Source organism: Quercus robur, chromosome 2, assembly GCF_932294415.1.
Source record: "Quercus robur chromosome 2, dhQueRobu3.1, whole genome shotgun sequence".
Taxonomy (NCBI): Eukaryota; Viridiplantae; Streptophyta; class Magnoliopsida; order Fagales; family Fagaceae; genus Quercus; species Quercus robur.
In genome coordinates this window covers 24,677,185-24,695,692 of record NC_065535.1, presented here as the reverse complement: position 1 = coordinate 24,695,692, position 18,508 = coordinate 24,677,185, and the positions used below count along the sequence as shown (strand labels likewise).

The following is an 18,508-nucleotide window of genomic DNA, read 5'->3' as shown; positions in this document are numbered from 1 at the left end:
GAGGGAAGGTGGGGGAAATGACTCTTAAACTTGATATGAGCAAGGCGTATGATAGAGTGGAATGGGAATGCCTGGAGAAACTCATATTTTATCCAATTTTATTATCATGTTCTATTTAAAGTCCAAGAATACTTATGCTTGGCAATATTTGAGAAGCTCATGATTCAAGTCCATGACAAAACAATTTTATCAATGGAATTCAAATCCATGATCAAAGCCCATGATTTAAACCCATGGCAGTTTATTTATCCAAAGCCCAATTTTCATTGGCAACATCAAAGCCCAATTCTCATTGGAAATATCAAAAGCCCAACTTATATTGGCACTATTAAAAGCCTAAGCTAACTACTTGGTACTATTCTATCAAAAGCCCAAAGTTATTAATACTTGGCGAAATACTATATCATAATTATTTCACTTAAAAGTCTAATAATGAACAATACTTTAAATTCTTAAACATATTATTATAATATTACAAGCTCGTGGAATTTATGAATTATCTATTCTCAAAACTCATGGCAATCATCTTGTAAAAACCCATGAAAGTTATGATTGTTAGACCCATGACATTTATTTATTTCATGTTATAAACCCATGAAATACATGGACATCATTTGTATCGCGACATCCATAATATACGCCTTCGACACTCATGGTAAACATTCAAACCCACAAGTTATGATGCGATTATTAGAAATCATGAACATTATTGCAACATGGAATTTATCATAGTAAATATTATTTACAAAAGTATTTTGAAACTTGTCTTATTGTTTCAAACATTACAACTAATTGCCCAATGGCCCATTGCAAGTATTTATGAAAAACCTAAAAATATTTACTAATAAAAGTCCATGAGGAATGAAAGCCCATGGCAACATGTGCTCACAACCCAGCCCATGTGAGCAAGCCCAAGCAAAAAACACCAGCATGAGGCAAAGGAGAGTGGGCAAAATAGTCCTTGTTCATTCCTAACCAAAAAGAGCAACTAGGTACTCATACAAGGGAACCAAGCCTTTGAGAATAGATTAAGGGCTGTCCCATTAATTTTCTGCCACCCTTTACTTGACGTGAACAGTGCCTAAAGGCTGTTATATCAGCTAAAGTCAAAAGGATGAAGGGACTCCATCATCTTCCTTAAGACTGCACCTCTAGTGGAAGGGGAGCTAAAACCAAACTTCAACAAATTGATGCTATAAATATTAAAAAACATTCAAGACGTGATTCATGTGCCAAGCCTAGGAATCCTAAAGGGGAAAAATTGGGAACGTGTGGTTTGAAGGGCATAAAGGGATCTCCAACGGAACCCCTGAAATAGACTAAAGCTTCACACCTGGCTTGGGGTGTTGAATCTTACTTTTTGGGGGACTAAATCTCAGTTTGCAGCATTATGATTTATTCTTGATACACGCCATAATCATATTGATTTAGCTCAGCCCCAGAAATCATGGCATTAAATGCAAAGCACTCTAAAATCCCATCATTGCCCAAAAAAGCAAGGCACCCCTTAAAGTGAATCTCTTACTTCTGACCAAAAATTCTCAAGAAGTTTAACCTTGATTCGTCACCTTTGATAAGTCATGCATTTTTGAATTCTTGTCAATCAATGCTTCTCTAAAGCTCCATTATAAAAGCATACACACCTCAGCCCACTGGGGAAAGAGGGAGCCTCTCTAAAAATTTCTGTTATTGACTACACTCTGTAGAAATTTAATCCCTATTTTCTTTCTTTAAACTTCCCCAAGCTCTCTCGAGCTCACTCACAACCTTTCTCAACCTATAGTCACCATAACACCAACATTCACCACCTTACTTACACCTTCTTACTCCATAAACGTCCCATAACTGACCAAGACAGCCACTCCCTCTGAAACCCCTGGTTTGTTTATTACTTTGCTCGTGGTTTAGCTTTCCTTAAGCTCACCACTCATCATCTTCAGCCTACACTCATCTAATCCCAGATATTCTTCCCACCACAGCTCAAAAATGTCCTCCAACTAGACACAAACAGCCCATTACTCACAAAAAGCTTCAATCTCAGTGTTAATCCCATCTCACTCATTCAAAATAGCCCACATTCACCTCATTCATGCCTTATAATTATACACTCACCAAAATCTTAGTTTAATACTTACTACACTAAGTTGGGGATCTTTCTCTCCCTTCATTCCATACTATTTTTTCTCTTTTATTTGTAATTATGGAGCCTTTAATCATTGTTTATTATTATTATGATAAAGGATATAATATATTTGTAACAATTGAATTTTTCCCTTACATTGATGTAATGATGGCTAAAAGTACTATAAATTCCCCTGACCAAGACACATAAGGACCCCCAGGAGTGAACACTTTCCTAAATTTATTTAATCATTGACTGCTGGACTCTAAGTATAATTTCACCCCTTTCGCTGGAGATAATATCGTACCGCTAGAGGACTGATTGGAACTATGACACTATAAAAAGACTAATAATATAACAAACTAACAACACTAACGTGTTTATTGGGCTTTATTGTTGTCTTCTTGTTAGGATGCAACCTTTGTCTCTTGCTTGGGCGGACTTACACCACACCGATAGCCTTTGGGCTTTATTTCAAGGGCCCATCGTCGAGTTTCGGCTTGGCTACCCCATATTCTATTTAGGAACATCAAAATTTTCCCCTTAACAAAGGTTTATCAGCTCTAATCAAAGCCATGATTGACAATGGACAGATGAAGGGGTTGGCTGTATGCCGTGGTGGTCCAAAGCTTTCTCACTTCTTTTTTTACAGATGACAACCTAATTTTCTGCAATGCATCCATAGAAGAATGTGACACTTTACAATGAGTCTTGGAAGTATATGAGAAAGCCTCAAGCCAGCAATTGAATTGGGTAAAAACATCTTTATTCTTCAGCAGGAATGCACCTAGGGAGATCCAAAAGGAGATTAAAAGAAGATTTGGGGTCCAAGTGATTAAAAAACATGAAAAATATCATGGCTTGCCCTCACTTGTGGGGCGAAATAAAATGAATACCTTCAATGACATCAAGGAGAAGTTTGGCAAAAAGTTAGCGGGGTGGAAGAAGAAAATGTTGTCCAAAGCTAGCAAGGAGATTTTAATTAAAGCAGTGGCCCAAGCTATACCAATGTATACCATGGGTTGCTTCAAACTACCAAATTTTCTCTGTGAGGAGTTAACAAATATGGTTAGAAACTTTTGGTGGGGACAAAAGAAAGAGGAAAAGAAAACTGCCTGGCTTAGTTGGGAGAAAATGTGTGAACCAAAATCATGTGGAGGTATGGGTTTTAAAAATCTAAAACTCTTTAATTTGGCTCTTCTTGCAAAACAAGGATGGAGGCTTCAGATGGGTCATAATTCTTTGGTGTATAGGGTTCTTAAGGCCAAGTATTTCCCAAGAAGTGATTTTGTTAATGCCTAGCTCGGAAACAACCCTTCCTTCACTTGGTGTAGTGTCATGGCAACCCAACATCTAGTTAGAAAGGGTCTTAGATGGAGGGTCGACAATGGTGAAAGTATTAGAGTATGGGGAGACAAATGGTTGCCAACTTCCCCCATGTATATGGTAGTTTCTCCAAGATTGTTCCTACAATTTGATACAAGAGTTAGTGAGTTGATTGATGCTGCCACAGCTAGTTGGAAGACCTCCATCGTTGATGCTTTATTCCTATCCCATGAAGCCGAGACAATAAAAAGCATCCCACTGAGTTCTCGGCTGCTAGCAAATAGACTGGTTTAGTCTGAGATGTCAAATGGTTTGTTCTCTGTGAGTAGCGCTTACGATCTAGTAGTGAAAGCAGCCCAACATGCCAATCTTGGAGAAAGCTCAGGGAGTAGTCACGTTCACTGCTTCTGGAGGAAGGTTTAACACTCACCGATTCCACATAAAGTTCGTTACTTTGGTTGGCGAGCTTGTCATGATACTTTACCAACGAAAGCAAACTTGAGACAGCAGCAAATTGTACAAGACGATATTTGTGATAGTTGTAGAATGGAGCCGGAGTCTGTTGGGCATATTCTGTGGAGCTGTCCGAAAGCTCAAGAGGCATGGGGCTGAGAAGTTCGAACTTGGAGGTTTGTTGCACGTTCCATGATCTGCTGTGGACTTTGTTGATGGTTAATGAAGTTGGTGATGACCAGGCAGCGAAGGTTGTTACAACTGCATGGGCATTGTGGCACAATCGTAATGAGGTGAGACATGGGGGGGGGGGGGGGGGGGGTGGTGGAGAGAAGAAGAACAAAAAATCATTGGTGCAGTGGGCCCTTAACTATATTGCTGAGTATAATGCAGCTATTGATGATGTTAGTAAGTCAATACCAGTGGTTGAGTAAGATGCTTCTTGGCGACCTCCACATTTGAATTGGTATAAAATAAATGTTGATGGCGCACAATTTTCTCTGCACAAAAGGTAGCGGGGATCAATGTGGTCATTAGAGATGATAAGGGAAGGGTTGAAGTAGCGTTGTGCAAGAAGATTATGGCCCCAATGGTGGTTGTTGAGGCAGAGGCAAAAACTTTTGAAGCTGGGTTGTTGTTTGCAAAAGACATTGGCATTCAAGACATTATCCTCAATGGTGATTCTCTGTTGGTAGACAATGTCCTCTGTGAGAAGTCTCTTCCCCCATCATCTGTGGAAGCAGTGGTATCGGGAATGCAGAAAATGGCCAAGGAATTTAGACTGATCGAGTTCTCCCATGTTAGAAGATAGGACAATAGACCTACACATCTCTTAGCTAAATATGTATTTGGCATTAGTGACTATCTTGCTTGGATTGAAGAGAATCCTTGCTTTATTGAGCAAGCTTTAATCCATGATGTAATCTCTATTTCTCATATGCAATAAATCTTAGCTTTCCTATATAAAAAAAATTAGTGCTAAAATTTGATGTCTAAACTTCTTGACAACTTGTAGTTTTATCTTTAGCTTTATTTATTTGGATGAAGAAGAAGAAGTATTGAGATGAACAACATGAAACTGACAACACCCATCCTATGAAGGATATTTTGGCCATCCTCTTTTAGCTAAGCAGTTTTACTTGATAATTTATCTCTATTAGCTATTTCAAATGATTGCCTAGGAAAAATTTAAAAGAAAATCTATTGAATATAATTCTTAGACATTAACTAGCTTATAACCCTATGCGTATGCATAGTTATACTTAAAATATACACATTAAGATACATAGTACAATAATCTTACATATATAATTTAAATATTATTGATAGTCATTCTTATATTTTTTTTTAACTCTTTAAAAAGTCTTGTAAGAATGTTATTAGGTAGAAAATGTAAATTGTCTATTTTTTAAATATTTTTATGTTTATTAATTCTAGACTCTTTGATTTTTGTACACAACAACTCACTTGAATGGATATTTATGATATGGTCCCACATTTAATTCCAAAATTAGAAAATAAAACTCTCTTTAAAAATAAATAATTTAGGACATATAGCGCAAAATTAGACTTCAATTGTAGAATCTAATTGGATTTTCTTTAAGCTTTACCTATTAATATAAATAAATAAATAAATATATATATATATATATATATATAATTTTTGTGCCAAATGAATTGTTTTTAGTTATAAAAAAAGGCTCATAGGTATAAAATCATTCAAACTCTCTTTTCTTCTAATTTTATATATAGTGTTAGATATATGATTATATTTTTTATGATTTATTTATGTAAGGACTCAATCCGTAACGGCCCCAAAATGATATTAGGTTCGTACGTTAAAAGGCCCAAACAGTATAATTTGTAGAGCGTGGGTTTGAAAGGCTAGGCCTTGGTCACCGAACGGTGGTTAGTCATGGTGTTCATACAAAACTAAACCATGTTCGCTTGAGGAGTCTTTCTTCTCGAGACGGTCTGAAAGACTCTGGTTCTTGGCCTTTTTTCCCAGCTTCTTTCTCTGGATTGCTTACTTTTCCTTTTATATTAGCCTGTACCCCTTATCCATCGTTCACGTGTGGGTTCGACTTTCCAGGACTGATACTTGTCCTATCAGCCCATACCCAGAGTGGTTGGGGGTGGTTGTAAAAGTTAAAGAGTATGGTCCTGTTAGGTGCAGAGTGCTTTATTGCAGTATTAGCAGCCTTTTACTTGGGCCGCTCCTGCACTGTGCTCGCCCTTTCTTTTAGGAGCGCTCTGGGATGCCGAGGACAAAATCGTCCTCGGCTATATCCATAGGCCATTTGGACTTTCATTGTACGTTCTCGGCAATGCCTCTCCTCAGCTCGGGCCTTGAGTCTTAATATAAAATGGGCCGATGTCATAAATTCTCTGACCCCACAATAGCCCCTCAAAATCCTACTGTTCGACCTCTTGGTCGGAAAGGAGGGTTTTGGTGATACTGAGCCTTTATCACAATTTGTCTAGTTTTGTCATTCATTAATGTTAGTGTCTCTTCATCTGCCTAGGGAATGCACCGGGTTACGAGACATTCTTTTAGATTTATTCACGATGCGCCCCTGCCGTTTCAGTGTACGAGGCACGTCTTTAATAAGTTCTCTTCACGAGGCCACTCAAATCCGACGGTTATAGACGGCGTTGGGAGTTGAGTGGATACTATTTCGTTTGCAGGTCCTCTTGGAAATCTATATAGATTAAATGCCTCCAAACCTGCCTTCCATATAAGAAGCAAGGTAGGAGGTCACTGCCTTTACGCACAGACCCTTCAGTCTTTCTAAAGTCCTAAACCTCCAACTACACCCAAAGTTTTCCTTATCAGCATAATCAAACTTTAGAGTGTGATATGTTTGTGGTAAAAGTGGGGGTGAAGGAACCACATCCTCTCCAGAAGCACCGGGTCCCTCCGAAATTTAAGATGGCTCAGTTAGGGCAGGGTAGGTAGAGACTCAAGATAGTTTTCCTCTTCCTTCAGCCAAAATCCAAAGCAGGTGTTAATCGCATCAAATATTTTGTGCTACGGAGCTGGGGTTGCTCATCATCAGTACCATCCGCTCTCTTTCGAGCATAGCTAATATGGCACCTGCGAGATGGGAGTCAGGGCTAACGCAGGGATTAAGCATTCCTGCTTCTTCCTCTCTTCTTTCACTAGTGCCTCCTTTCGCCTCCTCTTCTTCTTCTTTCCCATCGCCGGATCCATCCTGGTGCTTTTACTTCTTCCTCTTCTTCTCCTCATTCATCAAAGGGGGTCACCCTCTCATACATCATCACTACTGGAGCAGAGTTTAGAAAGATTTTTCGTTCCTTTGTATCTTTTTATTTTTGCTTTTGTAACTAGCTTCCTGTATAGGCTTGTTTAAGCCCCTCATTGTATGCTGTACTACTTCTTTATATTAATAAAAGTTGACATTATTTTATTTCATGTATTCTTTCTTTTCTGCAATAGTTATGCTGTGAATGGATGATATATATTTTTTTTCTACACGATACTTAGGGTCGAACCCCTTGTTAACAAAAAGCAATTATTTTGAATTTACTGAGACAACAGGCACAATAAGGCCGACTTGAAAATGGTTATACGTATAAAACTAACCAAGATAGTAGACGAACGTTCTGTATTGCGTATGGAGCAATCATCCGGGAATGGGTAACCCAACACAAACTATCCGAGATGGTCGCTGTGTACTAGGATGTTTTACCACGTTCATAACAACATTCATGGCCTTAACCATTTTTGGCATCTGGTCCGAGGACCGAGGTATGACTGTACCGGGCTTAAATACTCGTTTACATCAGTTTCCTTAGAGTTGGGGATTCGAGGACAGGACGGGATTTCAATTCTGTTTAAGACTTAATATATTTTCTAATAACTAATTTTCTCATAGGTTTGAGTCCAAGGACCATACAATACAAACCCTTGGTTCTGTCCAAAACTTTAGCTTTTTAAGTAGTATGGGGGATTAGCCCCTCGGCCAAGCCGTGGGACATTGGTTTGGGGGGATTAGCCCCTCGGCCAAGCCCCTAGAACCATCCGCGCTATTGACGCTTTGAAGCGTATCCCCTAATGGAAAAGCGTAGCCCCTAATGGAACTTTATTTTAGAGCACTACAACGGGCTGTTGGAAGTGATGGGGGGACTTTCTCGACCCACCGCCTGTGCCAACACACAAGCCATCCCACAGACGATGCCAATTATAAGGACTCAATCTGTAACGGCCCCAAAATGATATTAGGTTCGTACGTTAAAAGGCCCAAACAATATAATTTGTACAGCGTGGGTTTGAAAGGTTAGGCCTTGGTCACCGAACGGTGGTTAGTCATAATATTCATACAAAACTAAACCATGTTCGCTTGAGGAGTCTTTCTCCTCGAGACGGTTTGGGAGGTTCTGGTTCTTGGCCTTTTTTCCTAGCCTCTTTCTCTGGATTGCTTACTTTTCCTTTTATATTAGCTTGTACCCCTTATCCAACGTCCACGTGTGGGTTCAACTTTCCAGGACTGATACTTGTCCCATCAGCCCATACCTAGAGTGGTTATGGGTAGTTGTAAAAGCTGAAGAGTATGGTCCTGTCAAGTGTAGAGTGCTTTATTGCAGTACTAGCAGCCTTTTACTTGGGCCACTCCTGCACTGTGCTCGCCCTTTCTTTTAGGAGCGCTCTGGGATGCCGAGGACAAAATCGTCCTCGGCTATATCCATAGGCCATTTGGACTTTCATTGTACATCCTAGGCAATGCCTCTCCTCGGCTAGGGCCTTGGGCTTTAATATAAAATGGGTCGGGGTCATAAATTCTTTGACCCCACAATTTATATTGACCTCCTCGTTTTCTACTCTAAATTAACTCATTTGGACCAAAAATTAAAAAACTTCGATTAGATGGAACATGTGCTGTAAAATTAAACTTTAATTGAAATCTAATTTTTACACTGAACTAACTAACTTAGTTCAAAATTTTAAAAATTTTGATTAGATGAGACACGTGACACAAAATTAGACTCTAATTGAATTCCAATTTAAAATCTAATTGGATTTTCTTTCAACTTTACTTATTAATATATATATATATATATACTTATAAACTTGAATTGTTTTTAGTTCTACAAAAAAAGGCTCATAAATATAAAATCATTCAAATTTTTTATTTTTATTTTTTATGGTTTACTTATATTAGACTCCTCGTTTTTCTACACTAAATTAACTCATTTGGTACAAAAATTAAAAAAAAATTAGATTAGATGGGACACATCGCAAAATTAAACTTTAATTGAAATCCAATTTTTATATTAAATTAACTCACTTAACACAAAAATTTAGAAACTTAGATTAGATGAGACACGTAGCACAAAATTAGACTCTAATTGAATTCCAATTTGAAATCTAATTGGATTTTTTCTCAGTTTTACCTATTATTATATATATAGATTTGATGCTTTGTGTAGAGTAACAAGTTCCAAAGACCTAAAATATTTGATAAAGAATAATGAATAAAGGAACAAGTAGAAACTAAAAATATAGTATATTAAGAGATTTAGGGTTTGAATTCGTTTACACCAAAAAATAATTGGTGTCTTGGCATAATGATAAAAAGTAATTATAATGGAGCTAATGTCGTAGATTCAAATTTCATTGTCTCCATTAAAAAAACCATAGTGTATTAAGACTTATTCAACAACCTCCCAATGAAAAAACTTGCGTTTAATTCTTTTCTTTTAAAATTAATATATTTATATTTATTTAAAGTTAAAACTAAGAGAAAATTCAATTAGGTTTTCAATTGGAGTCTAAATTTTGTGCTATGTATTCTGTCTAATTAATTTTTTATTTTTTTATTTTTATGCCAAATGAGTTAATTCAATGCAAAATATAAGGAGTTCAATATAAATGAATCATAAAAAAACTCAATCATATAACTAATTTTATTTTTCAAATTAAAATAAGAGAAAATTTGAAAGATTTTACTTTCTAATGCCATTTGTTTGTCTAACTAAAAATAATTCAAATTTATTAACTTTTTACACAACACTATGAATATGAACTATGCTTGAATTCATGTCAAACCTCAAATCAGTAAACCTTTCCATTTTGTCTGTTTTAGTTCTAATTTAACTCAATTGATGATAAACTTTTGTGTTTATTAAAAAAAAAAAAAAAATGAAACACAAGTTTAAATTAGGCTAAAATGCAAATTGCACCCTTTAAGTTTCGATCAAAATTCATTTCAATCCTCAAATTTTATTTTCGTTAAATTGAGTTCTCCAAGTTTCAAATTTATTTAATTCAAACATTCTATCTAATTTAAAATTAACTTTAAAAAAATATTTGTCTCACATGAAAAAAATCTATAAAACTAATAAAATATTTTATAGATTATTTATGTCAGAATCTCATTTTAATTTTTTTATTAGTTAATTGCATACTTAACGAAAATTATTTAACGAAATTGGACAAAAGACCTAAATTGAATAAATTTAAAACATAGAAAACTCAATTGAATGAAAATAAAGTTAAATAACTGAAACGAATTTTCCACTCTATTTGTTTTGATGTAAAATATTTTAAAGGGTTTGTTTATTTGCGTTTTTGCCAAAAATATTACCTCAGCTAAATATCAATTAGTGTTGCCTTCCCAAAAAAAAAAAAAAAAAAAATTCAATTAGTGTTTTAACATAACCTCATATTCCATGACATTAACGAGTATTCAAAATTCTTTGTGTGTTGACCACCGCATACCCTTGGTGCGATGATCACTCCACAAGTATAAGTGCTTGTGGAGTGTGGGGGGGAAGGATCGGGGTTCAAGTCTCCAAAAGGGAGTTTTCACATATATATACACTTAGATTAAGTTAGAGTAAAATTTCTATCTTGTATTAAAAAAAAAAAAAATTCTTTGTGTGCTGTTAATAGTTTGAAACTCTATTTAAAAAAAAAAAACCAAAATTCCAAACCAGCAATGGAAACTCACAAATGAAACACACACTGAATTTTTTGGGTAAGCGCTTTACCTCATTGTGAGTTCATCTTGCGTAAACAGTGATTAGTATCGGGTTGAAAGACATGAGATATACTGTGCAAGAGTGAAAAAAAAGAATAAAAGAAAAAAAGAAAAAAAAGAAACACACGCTGAACGAGATCTGGGAAAGAAACTCAGAGAGGTGGGGAAAGAATGTATATAAGGAGGTCGATTGTCCTCTGGAATGTCGCTTCTTCTCTCACCAAACTCTGTAGGCTTCACACAGGTAAACACTACTCTCTCTCTCTCTTTTTATTTATTTTTTATTTTTATTTTATTTTTATGTCTCTGTAACGCTTCCCTTTCCACCAAATCCTTTTGATGCAATCAATAATACATAATTTATGTTATATCTTTTTGAGAGAAATGAACCCCATTTTTCCTATCATATCATATGCGTTCAATCTTCACACCCCATTGAAGCCGTTGACTGATTTCAAGTCTTCATAACAAAAAGAAAGTTAAAAAGACAAATGGGTTCTCCTTTCTGAGACTGATACACCTTTTGATTAAAAGCAAAAGAGTATCTAGCGCTAGCTGTTGCCATACACTTCATGTATTATGCGAAAAATATTTTCTTTGGAAGTTCATGATACAAAATTACAAATTGTTTTTAACCCACTTTAAGACTAGAATTTCACTAAACAGAATGAAAAGAAATTACATCAGTTGAGAGAGAACAAGGGCTCTCCTCAATGCAAGTAACATAATGCTCAACACCTAAAGCATATTTTGGTAAAAAATTTGCAGGTATATTACCATTCCTGCGAGTATGAGAGACCTCAAACCTGCAAAACTCATGCATTAATATGGTTGGTCTTGAATCCATCACCTCACCATGCTCTTACAAGGGTAGGGTGGTGTCACTTTAGCTACAGCTCATTGGCAGAAGTGTTTTTATGTTATTAGAGTAGTTTACTCACATACCTGTTTGGTTCAGCTTATTTTTTCAATCTTCTGAAAATGGGATTGTTTGAATTGAAAAAGCTGTAGCTAGAAAGAAGTTGAGTTTGAAAAAAGTACGGTTTGAAACCAAGTTACCAAACAGGCACACGTCACCCCACCTTGCTGTAACAAGGGGTGGAGGAGGTGTCACCTTAGCTGCAGCTCATTGGCACTATTGTTTTTAAGTTGTTAAAGTAGTTTATTAGCTACATCACTTCAATTTGCTCTTTCAACGGGAGGAGGAGGTGTCACTTGAGCTGCATCTCACTGGAAGAATTGTTTTTAAGTTAATTTGATGTGATTATATTTTTTATTTTTAGGTTTCGTTTGGGAGGAGGGAAAAGAATGGAATAAAAGGAATATTTTTAGAATATTCTTTCCTCTCATTGTTTGAGAGTTTTAACGGAGGGAATGGAAGGTCCATTCCCTTGTTTGGGAGTTTAAGTGGGAGGGAATGGAATGGTTAGGAGGGAACACTCATTCCTCCTCTTTCCCTAAAAAAAAAAAATTCAAAATGAGAAGAAAGTAATATATGTGTGATGAGGAAAATTAATAATAAAAAATTCCCTCTAGAGTGGCTTTCTTTGTATGGACAGCAGCCTCGGGGAAATGCCTGACAATTGATAACTTAAGCAAAAGAAAGGTTTGCATTGTGGATTGGTGTTATATGTGCAAGTGTAATAGTGAAACTATTGACCATCTTTTCCTTCATTGCCCGGTTGCTTCGGAGTTGTGGGATATGGTTTTTGGGTTATTTGGAGTTTGCTGGGTTATGCCATTTTCTGTTGTTGGGCTTTTGGCTTGCTGGCAAGGTCATTTTGGCCGCCATCGTAATGGAGATATTTGGATGGTTGTTCCTCACTGTTTGATGTGGTGTATTTGGAAGGAGAGAAATAGTAGGTGTTTTGAAGACAATGAGCGTTCCATGCCCGATCTCAAGCTTCTTTTCTTTAGAACCTTACTTGATTGGTTCTCTATGTGGAGAAACCATCAGTTTTCTTCTATTTTGGATTTTCTTGATTTTTGTAATGTTCGTTTTTGATTTGTTCTCCCCTGTATACCCCCAGTGTACTTGGGTGTCTTTCTCTTTTTGATATCAATGAATTTTTATTACTTATCAAAAAAAAAATAATAAAAGGTTGGAATTTGGAAATTGAGTTGTCTTGGGCAGTGTGCTTAGCTGAAGAAACCAAGCCACTGCCCAGCATTATTTCAATTTTGGCTTTTTGTTTTTGATGGTATTGATTTTGGCTTTCTGTTGCATTAAGCCATTAACATAATTAATTACTATTTTAATTAAAATAATAGTAGTTTAGGACTTTAAGTGAGTTGGATTAGATTATTTTTAATATAATTTTTTATTTATTTATAAATATATGAAAATATAGATTTTTGAAGTGTCCAAATTTTATAATTTTTTTTATATTATTAAGCCAAAGAACGCAAAAGCATATTGCGAAGTGTCCAAATTTTATAATGAATAGAAAACTTGCCTATAATTTCTTTGACTAGGACTCCGACTAATAACATAACTTATAAGTTCTCATTGATTATTTTTCATGTTCTTTAAAATGAGGGGTATAATAGTAATGTTATTATAAAATAATTCCATTCCATTCCTTCCAATGTCATTTCCAAACAATGTTATTTACATTCCATTCCATTTATTTCCCTACTAAATCCATTCCATTCCATTCCATTCATTTAATAATCATTCCATTCCATTCCCTTATAAACTCTCAAACGGACCCTTGGTTTTTGCATACTAATCACTTATCTTAGTTTTTACTACCCCTCACATAACAGCACAAGTATATAGTAAGATGTATGTTTATGAGATTTTTCATTCATTATCACAATGAATGTTGAGATGTTATTTTTTTGCATGGATGGTATTATTTATTGCAAAATAATAGTCTGTATTGGTAATTTATTAGAGTAGTTTATTCACTTAACAGAATAATTATTTAAGGGACAATAATAGAATGATCTCTTCTTAGAATGTATTTTTACCCTTCATGTTTTTCTCCTAGTGGATTGAATCCTCGAAGGTTGTCTGGATTTTTGATATGTCAAGGGGGTAAGACAAGAGGACCCTCCCTTCCTTTCATTGGTTAGTCTAGTTATAGAAGCATTGAGTGGGATGGTTGTCAACATGCAAAAAAGGAGGCATGATTACAGGTTCTGAAAGGGATTTGGTTGGTGGGAATGAGATTGTAGTGTCTCCCCTGTTGTTTGCAGGTAATTCCATTCTTTCTGAGGCTGATGCTATACTGTTGTATTCTTTGTGAAGAGTGTTCTATTTTGTTTTGGACTGATACTTGAGAAAGAGTGAGATGGTGCCAGTGGGGGAGACTTAAACTTGTTCTAAGCACTTTTTAAGTCAACGAATTTTGTCCCTTTTCCCTATATTTGTTTTGGTTGTGCAAAGGTTGAAGTAGCTTCAGAGAGATTCTCTATATGCCAGAATGGGGGTAGAGTTTGCTATCAACTATTTGAAGTTGAAGGATGTTTTAGGTTAAAGACGGGCTTGGGCATTGGGAGTTTTGACTTTTGAGGTTTCTCATAGAGTCTTATTGCGTAAGTGGTTGTATTATGATGGGAAACAGAGTTGGGACATTGAGACTGTTATAGTTTTGAGCATAATTATAAGCCTTCTGCTTCTACAAGAAGAATGTTTATCCCTGATGTTCTGATACTTGCTTCGTTGTTGAGAACTCTTTGGACTGTTTAAGCAACTTTATAAATAGTAGCATGCAGCCCTTTTCCTTTGGCATTATCATTTACTCCCTAAAGCTCAGTTGCCAATCACCAATTTGCCTATTGATTAGAGAATGCACCATCTCTAGCCAGAACCCATACTGATAGAATAAATGGTCCCAGGATCCGCTTAGCAGAAAACACAAAGGGAGCCTTCTAAAACCGAAGTCCTTTTCTTCGTTAGCTGTACTTACCGTCCACCTGCAGATTTTAGCCTCCATAACCTTATAAGGAGTACCTGTCCACAAGTATGCATTAAATTTTTCTCCAATTTCTTGATTATCCTTTTAGAAAAGATAAACATATTAGTCTAGTAGACTTGGATTCCTTAACTGTTAATACCATTTGCCAGCAGAATATGTAATATTCTTAGATGGCTTAAACTTGAATATGTAATATTCAGAATGTAGCACGGACTATGTTAGTTTCTTTTTGAATATATATATATATATATATATATGCATGTATGTATGTATAAACTTTCATATAAAAAAAAGTTTTAGTAGACTAGTAGGCTTTTGAGTGAGTTGAAATTTCCCTTTAAACTCAATTCAGTATTTCTTCGCTTATTGTCTTGGTTTTCTGTTTACCCTCAATTTGATTCTTCTTTGTCATAGAAACTCTCAATGTTTTAATTTAGAAACTTTGGTTGGATGGGACTGTTTTATATTCCCTTGTTCTTCTCACTTCTCTTAGTAAATTCTTCATCTATGAATGAAAAATAAACTTTTAGGCTGAGTTTGAAAATGAGAAGGGGAAAAATGTTCATAATCTCATGATATCCAGCATAACGAACCATTTGCAGACAACTCTAGTGTGACATTTTTAAAGGCGTTCTCTTCCCTAAAGGATTATAAGGCATGGTTCTTTACTTTTTGTGTAATGTGTCGTCTGTTCATTTTCTTTTGCATTACTCTTTTAGATCTTCAGTGTATAATTCTCCATTGTTTTACAAACTCTCAGATAAAGTATTTTCTTTTAATTCAAAGGTTTTCCAGTGCAGATATTTTGTCAAAGGTTGAGAGCATGGTTAGTGAAAGTGACACGCACCTTACCCGTGTCCTTTTTTGTGGGCCACATTTTCCTGCTTCTCAGAATTACACAAGAGAATATTTGCAAAAGTACCCCTTTGTCCAGGTACTTCTCTTTGTTTAATTTATTTCTTCCATCTTTGATTTGTGCCTTGCATTTTCTTTATTAGATTTGTGTTGAATAAAATGAAGTTTATGAATGGATGTGGGATTAATTCAGACAAGTCACTTTAGTAAGTATATACCCTCCAAGCAATGTAATGCGGGAAGCATGAAGAAAATTTTATTTTATTTTGGAATTATTTTTATTGTTCAATCACTCAATTGTATTTTGTTTTAGATGTTGGTGGTTAATTAGGTTATTATTATTTTCTCAAAGCCAAGGTTATTTTATAATTCAATAATTGGGATTTTCTAAAAAAATTGGGGGTAAAGGTTGCCTACCGTGATCTCTTCCAGCTCCCGTAAAAATGGGAGCTTTGTGTATTAGGTACAACCAAGGTTATTTTATAATTCAATAATTGGGATTTTCCAAGCCATTTAGAAATTAGAATTAGGTTTTCTTAGTCAATTATAATTTATATTAGGGCTTGGTCCTAGTTATTAAAGATATTGGGTTAATGTTAATGTAATAGCCCAAGAGGCCTAATATATTGTAAGCCCATGTAGGGTTAACCCTAGCTCTTATATATACCTTACTAGGGTTCATTGTAACAATAATTGAGAATACAATAAAGATGTAGCGCCAAGGGTTTTATCCCATGGACTTAGACTGTTAGGTTGAACTACATTACCCTTGTATTTTCTCTCTTTCTTGCTTTTATTCTTGTCTTTCAACACTAGTAATCTATATATGAGCGTAGTGTTGCACTTCTATGAAGACATATTACAGTTTTCTTAATTAGTAAAATTTGTCTTAAAATTTTCCAATTGTCTCGTGCTAACTACTAGAGGCTTTGTTGTTTCTTGGTTGGTGCTGACTACTTTTAGGTCATCTGTCCTTTATTCTTCTGTTTTTCATTTTTATTGTTAGGTTGTTTTGGTTTTGTTATGCATCAAATTTGGTATCAAAGCAAAATTTTGATTGTGTTTTCCAAGCATCCCTATGGGCCACAGTCAAATCTCTTACAAGGGAGAAAAAAAAAAAAAAAATTGTGAAGCCACCAAATCCATCTCGTAGCAAAAAAAATCATCAAAAAAAGAAAAAAAAGAGAGAAAAATGGAAGATTCTTTTTGATGGTCATAGTTGTCAAAACGTGAATTGATTTTTGATATTTTTTTTTTTGGTATTGTGTATCATATTGTATTGTGTATCGCAAGATACACAAACACTTAATACAATTTATAACAAAACTATATATATACATATATAAAGAGTATATTCATTATAAATTCAAAATATATTCAACTAATAACTAATTTACACTTGTGGAGTGGTATTAGTGGTGAATTTAAATTACACCTGTTTAATTGGGCTAAGGTTTGTAAGCCGTTGCAAGTTGGGGGTCTAGGTATTAGACGATTGAGGAGTTTTAATTCTGCCTTGTTAGGAAAATGGTTGTGGTGGTATGGCATGGAGACTAATGCTTTATGGAGGAGGGTTATAGAGACAAAATATGGGAATGTTTGGGGTGATTGGTGCATGAAAAAAGTGACAAGTGCTTATGGTGTTAGCTTGTGGAGATTCATCAGAAGTGGTTGGCTGAATTTTTCTAAACTCCTTCTGTATGATGTGGAGGATGGTACTAGAGTGAAGTTTTGGAAGCATGTGTGGTGTGGAGATCGTACTCTCCAAGAGGCTTTTCAAAAACTTTATTGCATTAGTAGGACAAAGGATTCTTTAGTAGCGGAGGTTCTATGTTGGTCTGGTGGGAGGATTCATTGGGATGCTAAATTTCGTCGTTCACCTCAAGATTGGGGACAAGAATCTGTTGATTTGTTTATGGATATGGTCTACTCTTCGACTGTACGGGGGGTTGGGTCCTGATAAGGTTTGTTGGAAGCCAGTAAGGAGTAGAAGTTTTGAGGTTAGAGGGTTCTATCTTTCTTTTTACCCTCCTACTCTCTAATCCTTCCCTTGGAGAATGATATGGCAATCAAAGGTTCCTCAAAGGGTAGCTTTCTTTTCATGGTCTGCTTTCTTAGGTAAGACCTTAACAACAAATAACCTTAGCAAAAGTCGTGTGCTAGTTCTTGATTGGTGCTATGTGTGTAAGAGTTGTGGGAGGTCAGTGGATCATCTTCTGCTTCATTGCCCCATAGCTTGTGAGTTGTGGTTGTTGGTGTTTAGTTTGTTTGGAATCCATTGGGTTATGCCTCACAAGGTTATTGAGTTGTTTGAGTCTTGGTAGGGTAAGTTTGGACGACATCGCAACATAGATTTTTGGAGACTTGTGCCTCATTGCTTGATATGGTGTATTTGGTGTGAAAGGAATGGTAGAAGCTTTGAGGGATGTGAACGTTCTAGGCTAGACATTAAGTCTTTTTTTTTTTGCACACAAGTCTTTTTTTTTGCACACTCCTTGATTGGAGTGTGGTTTTTTGTCATCTTTCTTGTTCTTCCCTTACTTTTTTACTTGATTGTTGTAATTTTGGTTCCCAATTTGTGCCCCTATAGTATGTGCCCCTATAGTACATTCCCAATGTACTTGGGTTGGCTGTTTTCTTTTATTTAATAAAATTTTACATTACCTATCAACCGTCCCCAACTCCCTCTCTCTTCCCCTTCCTACCACCGGCAGTCCCACATATTCCTTCTCTCTCCCTATCCTTTTTTGTTCCCACCTCAATTCCCACCTTTTGGATTACCATCATACACCTTTTGTCACCCTTCTACAGAAATCCCCCCT

The 18,508-nt window shown here is 35.8% G+C and overlaps 1 protein-coding gene across 1 annotated transcript in view; it reads left to right on the top strand.

Annotated features, from left to right (window-relative positions):
* The first annotated feature begins 11,008 nt into the window (after window positions 1–11,008).
* LOC126713006 (uncharacterized) overlaps window positions 11,009–18,508 on the top strand; it is a 28,508-nt gene continuing 21,008 nt past the window's right edge. The window contains exons 1-3 of the mRNA XM_050412595.1: window positions 11,009–11,149; window positions 11,674–11,735; window positions 15,627–15,765. Of these exons, the coding sequence (XP_050268552.1) occupies window positions 11,108–11,149; window positions 11,674–11,735; window positions 15,627–15,765 (243 nt within the window). The 5' untranslated portion in view covers window positions 11,009–11,107. The remainder of the gene's footprint in view (window positions 11,150–11,673; window positions 11,736–15,626; window positions 15,766–18,508) is intronic.